Here is a 10809-nt window from a genome sequence, read left to right on the forward strand (position 1 = left end):
GCATATTTGCCGTGCTGTCCGTTGGGAGGGCTCTGAGCTCGGAATTTTAGCCCAAACCCAGAGTACTCCACCCTCTTAAACTGGGATAGATGAACTAGCTAAGAGGGAGGTGATGGGGTGGAGGAGGGATGCTGCAAAAACTGTCATGTGACAGAGGTGAGCGACGGCTATTTATAGACACCTCTTTGCACTGATTGGTTGTATTACATGACCAACTTACTTACATTGAACCTGTAAGTCCTAGACAGCTTCCATGGCGCCAAATTGAAAAACAATAATAGCCAAGAGCAGTGGTGTAGTGGTGTCTGGAGAAGTGGGTATACTCTTAATTTATGCCCCCAGTAGAAGTGGGTATACTCTTAATTTATGCCCCCAGTAGAAGTGGGTATACCCCATGTCATCAAATAAAGAGGTGGGTATACTCCGTATACCTGCGTATACCCTGCACTACACCACTGGCCGAGAGGGACAAAAAGCACTAGCCTACCGCAACGCATTTTCGTTCAGAACACGTGAAACAGCTGAAACGGACAAGGAGATCAGTGATTACATAACGCTACCGTAGTTGCAACACGCATTTGGAAAAGCGAGGCGCTAGAGAGCACTATTCGTTTGAATGCAAAATACAATTTCACCACTAGATAGGGGAAAATCCTACTTACTGTCCCTTTAACTAGTAAATTCAGTTTTTGGTTCAAAGACCAATCTGAAAAACATGAAACGCACTGTTAATTTCACTTTTACGTTTGTTTTATTGTATTTATTTGTGCTATTGCTCATAAATCCTTAGCATTGAGCCAGCTGCTTTGTAAGTGTAGTCTCGCTTGTTGCTCCCTTAAAACTTAAACATGATCGGCTGCGCGTTTGTGCGCGTAGTTGCTGCAACATGGGTCAAGAGGGGGAGTGGTTGAGAGCATATTCTACTGTACACATCATGAAAGTTTATTAAATTTATTTTTAATATAGTCTTTCGTCAATGTCCACACTAATTTATAAACTGAAGTTATTATTCTAAAAAACTGTGGCCCCCGAGCCCCCCTTGGTGGCGCCACTGGATACACTTTAGCTATGAGTTAAACTAAGGTAATCTACTTGTTGTTTATTTAGCTTGTTATCAAAAATGAACTAGTCTAAAAGAACTCTGTTGTTATTGATTCTTTGTCGAGTTTACCAGAAGTTATGATAAGCTGTTTGCTTATGTTGTTACTGCTTTAACCGTCTATAGATACCAGCAAACAGGGAGATAAGCAGCAGCTCATTTGCATTTAAAGACACACACACACACAAAACAGCACTTTTTCCTCCACACCCAAAATGGGGCTATATAACGGTATAATAAATTATCTGTAGGGTATCTGGACCTGAAACTTCACAGGCACATTCTGGAGACACCTGAGACTAATATTACATCTTGACAATGTGCCATATTAGTTGACCTTTAATGATTAATGTTTTTATGGGATGATAACATGACAGCATTTTAATATAAAATGATTCATGTTTAACTGAAGGAAGTCATGTAGCTGTTATATTGTATGAGAGATATTTCAATGTTTGGCTGAATTATTCCTTTGAGGAAGTGTTAATTTGCCAGGGGATTTTCAATGTGTTTGTTTAGATGAGTCAGATGCTTGACCACACCCACTATAATAATATCTAATGAAAACAAATTATTTTTAACTGAATACTGCATTTACTGACTGATTGACAACCAGTATTTCAAGAGCTGAGCATTATTTGTTTATATTTAATCATGTACAGACAGAGAGAAAGCATCGTGAAACAATCATACATTACTGTAGATATACACGAGCATTTATAAAACTAGTGCTTATCAATTAGGGTCCTGCGTGGAGCAGATCCAATGCTTTATACATTCTTTATGTCTCTCTTATTTAACACACCCAACTCTGATCATCAGCTCAGTTTATCCTTATATGCATACATCGCGTCTCATTTAACCTGCTTATTCATTTTTAAAGTTAGACCTCCAACTTTTTAGTATTCCTCAAACTATGTTTTATCAACAATTTAACAAGAGAAAAAATAAATACATCTATTTATTATCTGTCATATCTTTCATAATTAATTTTGTATTTGTATTAAACTTGTATGAAGTAAATTGGAGTTGCTAAATTGTCCTTGTTCTGTAAGTGCCCTTCAATGGACTGACCATCTATAGACGGTGTACCCTGGCTGTGGCCCAAGATCTTGGGATAAGCTCCAACCCTCCCCTGTCCTTGTATAGGATAAGTGAGTTTGGAAAATACATGCATGAAATCATTTAATAGAAATATTACAGAGCTGTCTATATGGCATTTAAGGATTAAGTGAGTTCTCCATGAACTGAGATCAGTGGGATAAAAGTTGATCTTTTGGATCTATTGTTCATCCATAATGAATCACTGTCTCCATCTAGTGGTGAAGTTACAGAATTACTCTTAAAGAATTGATCAGTGAGAACACTAAAATGCTTTTTGTCTTGTTGTTGTTTAAGGATTTTAATGTGCTGGACCGAGTCAATATTGTTGCCTACTGGCAGATTTAAGATTAATCTATTTTAGTTTTAACAGTTCAAACAGAAATGTTAATACTATCTGTTCTATTTAAACATAACGTATTCAAAAACAAACATGAGACAATGGAGCTCAATATCAAACATATAAAAACCAGATAACACAATTAATGGGGGAAAACCTTAACCCTTTAACTGGCGCCGCCAATTTTGATTTAATTGTAAGCAGGATGACTGAATGATCAAAATCAATGTCAAAACGGCCAACTGTATGTAATGTTCTTAGTAAGGCATGTTAGTTATATTTTCTAATTAAACTAAGGCTTAGTCCTGGTTTAAGATAATCCCCGTCTGGGAAACCACCCCAATTTCTGTCAGTATTTATAGTTCAGATTTTCTTCTGATTTGCAGCCCATTAAAATCTTGACTGGATTATAATTCACATATTATGCGAAATCCAAACATAAATGTGTGTTGCCAGTGTATGAACACAACAACCCTACAATAAATAAAAAAATTTACCCTTCCTTTTTAATCCCCATTAAACCAGTCTCATCATTAGACATGCTAGTTCTAATTCTCTTGTTCATATGACATCACACTGATAAAGCCCCGCCCACAGCCACTGACTGACTGGTTTATTTTATCCGAAAATGAGTTTGTTAGCACGTTGTAGCATTAATGCAGCATTTTGGACATGCTATAAGAAATGATCTGTGAGGTATTTTGAGCTGAAACTTCAGACACATTTTAGGCACACGAGAATTATATAACATCGTATAAAAATATTCATAATATTGTCCCTTTAAAGTATATCCTGTTGTTTGTGTCATCTGATGAAGACCTCTCTCCAGAACTGTGTTTGGGTAAAGTTTGTGTTTCTGTCAATCAGTCGTCTCAGAGCGATGGCTTCTCGTTCAGATTGTTTATAAGCGTCTCTCCAGATCCTCCTCAGATGTGAACTGTTCGAGGGACTCACAATAAAGTTGAAGAGTTTTGGAGATGGACACTTTAAATGAGTCGCCTCAGCTCGCCAGACTTTAGCTGGCAGTTTCTGTAATAAACCCAACAAAAAGAGCACAGAAAGTGTTAACAGATACTTAAAATATTACACCTAATTTTTGCAAAGGTTTAATTAACTTTGGATTATTGGATTTGAATTGTCTACATTAATAGTTCTGTTCTTGTTAACAGACTGCTTGTACGGTCAACAGAAGTGATATCTACGCATGAATGTACAAGAAAAAGTGTCAATTCATTTAGTAAAGTACAGATACAGTTAGGTTTTTTTGTAAGTCCAGGAATTAAACATAAAAGAATATCTGCACATCTGTAGAATTTTGTTATGAACAGAAAGTCAGAAGAACTGCATTTATTTTAAACACAGTGGTGTGTTTCATATATTGTTATAAACATGTTATAAGTTAATATTAGTCACAATACAGTTATTAACCTTTATAAATGCATTATTGATGGCTTTAAGTTAGTGAAAGCATAGGATACAGTTGTCCTAATACAAATGTTAAGAAATCGTGAAGATGTTATTCATTATCTATTTTCAAAAGTTTATTTGCAAATGTAAAAATAATGCCTATAATAAAGTAATGAAAGAAAATCCTATACAAACAGTTGCGATTTGCATACTAGCAAAACAGTTATTGGCTAATGTTTGCATTACAGGTCATGAATGAGAATTTTGACTTCTTTTTGAATTTTGAAATCTATATCTCCTCAGACAGCATATTGCGGTTTGATGTTTTTAAAATACTTAAAAATTATGTTGCTGTGTTTTACTAGCATGTAAATCGCATCTGTTTGTAAAGAGTATTTCCATTACTTTATTATAGGCATTCAATAGATAAACTATTGAAAATGGATAATAAATAACATTTGTGTTCACTTTACTTAAAGCTATCAATAATGCATTTATAAAGGTTAATAACTGCATTATGACTCATAATAAGTAACCTATAACATGGTTATAACAATATAAATATTATCAGTTATTTGAAATACTGTAGAAGTGAATCTGCATGATTAAGTAAGTAGTAACTATAATATAATGACATTATAGCAATGCAGGCTGTATCTTTATAAATACCCTCATGGAAGTATACGACAGAGTAGTTTTAAATCAGTGTATAGTGGATTATGAGCATGTGCATTGAAATGCAAATGCAATGCATCACTTATAAGTAATAATAAACATATTATAAATGTAACTATACTGTTCTTATAATGGGGTATAGGTCTTGGTGTGTCTTTATAAATCTATTTATAGAACAGTAATAACTGCCTATTAATAATTATAAAGGGGGCTTTAATTCATTATAAGCATGGGCTTCATAGAAAGTGTTACCAAAAAAACTTAGAATATGCAGCTCAAACTAAATTACTTCATTAAAATTAGATCTGAAAATGTAAATGCAAAAATAAAACCTCAAAAAAAGAAAACTTGAACTCCACAGTCATAAAGCAGATGGCTATAGATGTGGTTCATTGAGAGGTTTACTGACTGTGACCCTTCTGTGCAGATATAACGCACACCACTGACGTCACAGTCATGTCTATATAATGAATAAAATGGAAATAATTCACTATCGTGGCAATGCACATTTTTTTACCTTATTTTATGCAATGCTCCATATTGGCCTTGTTTACTTCCGCTTTGTGACAATAGGTGGAGTTATATAACCACGTGTGGAAGGAAAGAAGATATAAAGGAGTGTGTCTTTGACAGGTTTAATCCTGTCTGATGCCCCAACATTTGGAATTTTTTATAAGTACAGCAGTAGTCACTCCAGACTAGAGGTCCGTTCAGCAATACACATTCATTTTAAATTACCAGAGGCCGCAAAATTATACCCGACCTGTGTCCGTGGCACAGGTGAAACTGAACTTTAACAGCACAGATATATACAGTACAATATATTAATTTAACATAATTAGCAGTGGCGGCTCATGACTCCTCATCAGAGGGGCGCTAATTCAAAATAAGTGTTCGGACTGTCATGTGTGTTGCTTGTGTTTTCCAAATATGTGTTTCTTGCGTCATGTGAACCATGTGCATCACGTGTTTTGTCAAAATAAGTGTCTGCTGCACACGTGTCAAAACCGTTTGATAATATAAGAGACGCTCACGTTCACAAAATACACGGAAGACACTCCCTTAACACTAAACTCTGATTACGCATGAGATTATGCGAGTATCTGGCAAACGCAATCATCTCTTTTATCATAAACCCTTTAGATGCATCTGCAGCAGGAACTTATTTAGACAAGACACGTGATGCACACAGGATCTCGACACACAGAACACATATTTTGAAATTACGAACCACACATATGACGAGCTACATACATGTTGTGACGAACTTCGCATCAAGCACCCTTGAAAAAAGAAGTCACCGGCCACCACTGATAATCACAATAAATTTTATTATCTTAACACTGTTGTTTCTCTGCTATTACAACATCATGTGTTGCGTTTTACTTCATAACTGCAGTATTTATAGACCATTTCATCTGACGCACGTGCAGTGACGCGATACGCGTCTGGTCCAACTTGAACAAATACCTTGTCGAAAATAAGGTAATCTAGGTAATCTATGTGTTGTTTTATTTAGCTTGTTATATAAATAAATTGTGTTTAAACTATTTTTTTTACTCCCTGACAAAGGCTTGTTTGCCGAAATGCGTCGGATTTACCATGTCCATCATTTTTAATAGGTTTATTACGACCAAGCCATATTAATAAAGGCTTTTTTACTTTTTTAGAGAGTGCTTTGGACTTTTTCTTTGTTTTGTTATGTTTAAAGTGCTTTGTTGTTATTTATTCTTAGCCGAGTTTCCCGGAAGTTACGTGTGGACCACGGACGCTGCTTGTTTATGTTGTTACTGCTGAAACTGTCTATAAAGCAGCATTTTTCCACTGAAGCTCTCTGTTTCCAGACCTTAGTTGCATTGTGCTTTAATCTACTCAAAGATTTGAGGAAGTGTGAGATGATAAATAGATTATTTTCTTACCTGTTTCTGTCTGTTGATGTTCTCCCAGACTCTGTTACACACCAGACACTCAAACACATCAATGAAGTTCTCTTGAGTGATGTCATGAACGCCCCACTGACGTTCCCTCAGATGTTTTATCAGATTCACATTCGAGATCTCCCGCTTGAGTTTCCACTCCAGGTATTGTGAATATTCCCAATCATTCCTGTCCAGTCTCTTTAAATACTGAGCCAGTTTCTCTGGCGGCTCCTCTGGGTTCACCACAATCGCGCTTCTCCTGTCCGGCAGCCACGCGTGAACGTTCGGAGCTCCGTAGTACACCGGCACGACCCCGATCTTCAGAGGTCTCCACAGTTTCTCAGTGATGTAGTCCTCACAGACGGCATTCTCAAAGGCCAGGATGAATTTATACTGAGAGAGCATCTGATAGAAATCCTGATGGTCCATCGCAGTGGAGTCTCTCAGATGGGCCGGTAGGTCTTTATTATGAAGACATTCTCCATAGGAGTCCACCCGAATGTGCTTCATCAGTTCCTGAACGTAAACGTCTCGATCGGACGGCGGGTCGCAGTCGGACTGAACGTACACCACGGGTGCGAGGGTTTCTCTCAGGTGGTTTTTGTAGGACAGAGGAATCAGATGCGTTTGTGAAGTGAGAACGCTGAGGTTCTCCAGATGTTGTGTGGTGAGAGGAAGATGAGAATGACGGCTGAACGTCGCCGTGTGGTTGAACAGGGTGATGAGCGGCTCGTGAAAGAGTTTGTAGTTGTTTTTGGGTGATTCCTCATGAAACAGAGCCCAATGATGGTGATCGCTTCTCGGAAGAGGAAGACTTTCAAAGCTGAAATCTGTACCTGACTCAATAAAGGGGCAAATATAAATAAGATGAATGTAATATAACACGCTTTAACATTACATGAGAAACTGCACTGTTAAAGTCATGTGAATGTGTATCAGAAACACAAAAATCACACTCACCATAAAAGAGATAAGCTTGTGTCAGTGGATGAGAATGATAAGATTTGTTTATGGTCAAGAAACATCTGTTATGGCCACAATCTGCCAGTCGTCCCTGTTCTCCGGTCAGTGGAGACCACCACACAATGATCGGATCCTGAACATCTGATTCATGCTGGGTAATAAATGTTCCTCTCTTGGTGAGACGGGTCTCTACAGTCTGCCCAAACTCCTCTATAAACTAAAGTACATATAAACACAACAGCAGGCAGATTAATGACAGATATATCATACTGAAGAAGATCTATAGATACATCAATTCACACATAAACTGAACAAAATATTTAGTGTTATTAATTCAAAATCATGCCAGGATGATTCATTTCTTAGAGAAAAGTTATACTTGAAATAACAAACATTAATTAATTTCCAATAGTAGAAAAAAACACTATTAGTTTGAGTCAGGACTTGATATAAGACTGGATAAATTGAGATATTAGTAAAGGTAACAGAAATACTGAGGGTTAGATAGATACATACAACTTAAAGCGAAACTCATGTTGTCTAGTTAGGGAGCTCACGTGTTTTGAGACACGGACAAATCTGTCTCGCCGAGAATCAGAAAATATTTAACGCTTTTGCTGCACAATGAAAGTTTTCTTTTAAGTTTTACCTGTAAAGTCATGATTATAAGCAGGCACGCGCACGCGCACAGACACACAGCAAACAGTTTTTTAACGGAGATTCGCATCATGTCTAAAACATTAACGCGTAAATTCATTTAAATGATCCGTGAAGTGTGTAAACAAATCCGCTTCATTTTTGCCATCTGACGCGCAGTTTCTGAAGTTTTATTGCTCTACGCGCATCTGTTCAAACATGCAACTATTTCTTTGTTTGGTGTCGTCACTTCCGTTGCACGCCCCTTCAACAAAACTACACACGCTTCCGGTTCTAAAGTAGCTCGCGCTTTGATTCCTCTTGCTTAGTGCGAACTTTAAAAAATTATGTATTGCATACATAAAAAAATATGTTTGACTGGTGTGTTTAATAGAGAAGAAACTGAACATTTCTTTACTTCTGACTGAATTTAATATAATAATGTACTTCAGTGATTAGTGAATTAATTGTTCAGTTTAATGATAAAGTTCACACAATCACATTTATAAAAAAAATTGTTCTTACCTGAAAGCTGTATTGTACTGTTTTACATCCTTTTCCTTTTAGTATTTTATTTATATAAGGAATATTTGACAACATTCAAAGTAATGCACATCTAAGGTGATGACGTAAAGTAACACCTAAATTATTTTAAAATAATTCAATGGACTGGAGTCAATTATTCCACTTACCGTATACCAGGGAGCTGATTGGGCCAACAGGGGAGCCTCAGTCAGCAGATTTCCAAGGGGGCTTAAGATTACTTAAAATTATTTTTAAAAATGGATAAAACAAGCATTAAGCTAAAATCAACATCAAGATGTTTCTTATTTTTGGTCATTTTAATAACGAATATGCATCTGTCTAGTCATTCCAAGCTCTAGTTAATTTTATTAGGAAAAATTAGTGAGTAGGGGGCCTTTAAATATTGTTGTGGGCAACTAGGGGGCCTTAAAGTGAAAAGGGTTGGGAACCACTGGACCACATCATGAAACATTGTTCAGATTTTTTATTTCAAGACATTTGACAGGTTTTATTCTTAAAAAGCTATTGTGTAGTACTATTTTATTATGGGTCTCATCTAAACCCTCTGTTGTTATTTCCAAAACCTAATTTTAAAGCGAGAGGGAGGTAAGAATAGAGAGAGACTGTAATACTCACTTGCACATTTGCTTTTGATGTAAAGTGTTTGCTGTAATCGGAACAATGTGAACAAGATGGCCTATCAATATTAATATAGCCTAGTATTTTTTCTTCAGCATTTAGGCCATGCATTCATTTTTTGGTAACACTTTACAATAAGGTTCATTAGTTAACATTAGTTAGCTACATTAGTTAACATGAACTAATAATGAACTGCACTTATACAGCATTTATTAATCTTTGTTAATGTTAATTTCAACAATTACTAATACTTTATTAAAATCTTATTAACATTAGTTAATGCACTCTGAACTAACATGAACAAACAATTAAAGCTTACATTTTTATTAACTAACATTAACAAAGATGAATAAATACTGTAACAAATGTATTGCTCATGGTTTGTTTAAGTTAGTTAATACATTATTGTTAACTAATGAACCTTATTGTAAAGTGTTAGCAATTTTTTTGTAGTTACTATATTATCACTGATTGAATTTCCACTCCAGGTATTGTAAATATAATTTATCAGTAATGAAGCACACAACTGAACACGTTGGGAATCAGTTTTTATTTACTATATTCATTTTGTTTTAATTCTTCTCTTTTATGCTTTCTTTTTAATGTGTTTCTTAAACTACCGCACATATATTTATGCTTAATTTGTTAAAAATAAATAAATCCATTATTCAGTTAAACTTGGCGTAATGATATGGAACTGTAATCCAGTCGACAGACCTGGAACTACTTCATAACACTGACTGAAAGATAATGCACACCTGTAGAACGTTTCTAAACCAATGAGAATGAAGCATTTAACAGCCCCGTGGTATAATAATGTAACAATCTACACCTTACATTAAATCATCACTTAATATTACATTCATCACAGACCCAGTAAACAACAGTTTACATCATAATATATGTTTTGTGTTGCATTAATTATCTTATATGTTTTCCTGCGTTTGATGATCTGGGGTCTCATTTAGGAAGCGTGTGTACGCACAAAACTTTCCCATGCAAAGGTTGTGATCTATAAAAAACAAACTTTATGGGAGAATGGGCTTGCATGGTGGGATCTGAGATTGATTCACGTACTCACTGTGATGTGATTTATAAAGGGAACATTGCTTTGTTTTATAAGTCTTGATATTTTTTGGCGTATGCCATTTTTGGCTTTTGTGCATACGTAGACTTTTAGTAAGGATCCTACGCACAGTTTTATAAATGAGACCCCAGATGTTGTATTACAGTACTCATAATCAAGCTGGTAATCTAGTAGTTTCTATGTATGCAAATCTGGCTACATCCAAATCTGGTCTAACAAAAAAATTAATTGTGGACTGGTATACTGACCTTTAAAAGGACAAAATCTTGACAAATGCCTATAAGACGTTGTGTGTCAGAGATCAGACAATCCAAACTCTCAAACGTGTGTGCGTGTGATGAATGTTATCTCTGTTTGCTGCCATGGTAACAAGGAAATAGTTTATAGAGTTCATTCTCATTTAATGTTTCAAAAGTAA

General features: G+C 35.8%; 1 protein-coding gene across 1 annotated transcript; it reads right to left on the bottom strand.

The window, feature by feature from the left end:
* Positions 1-2883: 2883 nt before the first annotated feature.
* fut10 (fucosyltransferase 10) lies at positions 2884-8406 on the bottom strand. Its single transcript, XM_055206811.2, has 4 exons — positions 8154-8406; positions 7502-7721; positions 6542-7377; positions 2884-3569 (listed from the first exon to the last, which is right to left on the bottom strand). The coding sequence occupies exons 1-4, from the start codon at positions 8259-8261 to the stop codon at positions 3345-3347; spliced, it is 1389 nt and encodes a 462-aa protein (XP_055062786.2). The 5' UTR covers positions 8262-8406; the 3' UTR covers positions 2884-3344.
* Positions 8407-10809: the final 2403 nt, after the last annotated feature.

This window comes from Misgurnus anguillicaudatus, chromosome 12, assembly GCF_027580225.2.
Source record: "Misgurnus anguillicaudatus chromosome 12, ASM2758022v2, whole genome shotgun sequence".
NCBI lineage: Eukaryota > Metazoa > Chordata > Actinopteri > Cypriniformes > Cobitidae > Misgurnus > Misgurnus anguillicaudatus.

Coding starts and splice junctions, on each gene's coding strand:
- fut10 (XM_055206811.2), bottom strand. CDS start 8,261: ATGAATTTACGCGTTAATGTTTTAGACATGATGCGAATCTCCGTTAAA. Junction 7,722..8,153: donor TTATAATCATGACTTTACAG/GTAAAACTTAAA, acceptor TATGTACTTTAG/TTTATAGAGGAGTTTGGGCA. Junction 3,570..6,541: donor ACATCAACAGACAGAAACAG/GTAAGAAAATAA, acceptor GGTTTATTACAG/AAACTGCCAGCTAAAGTCTG.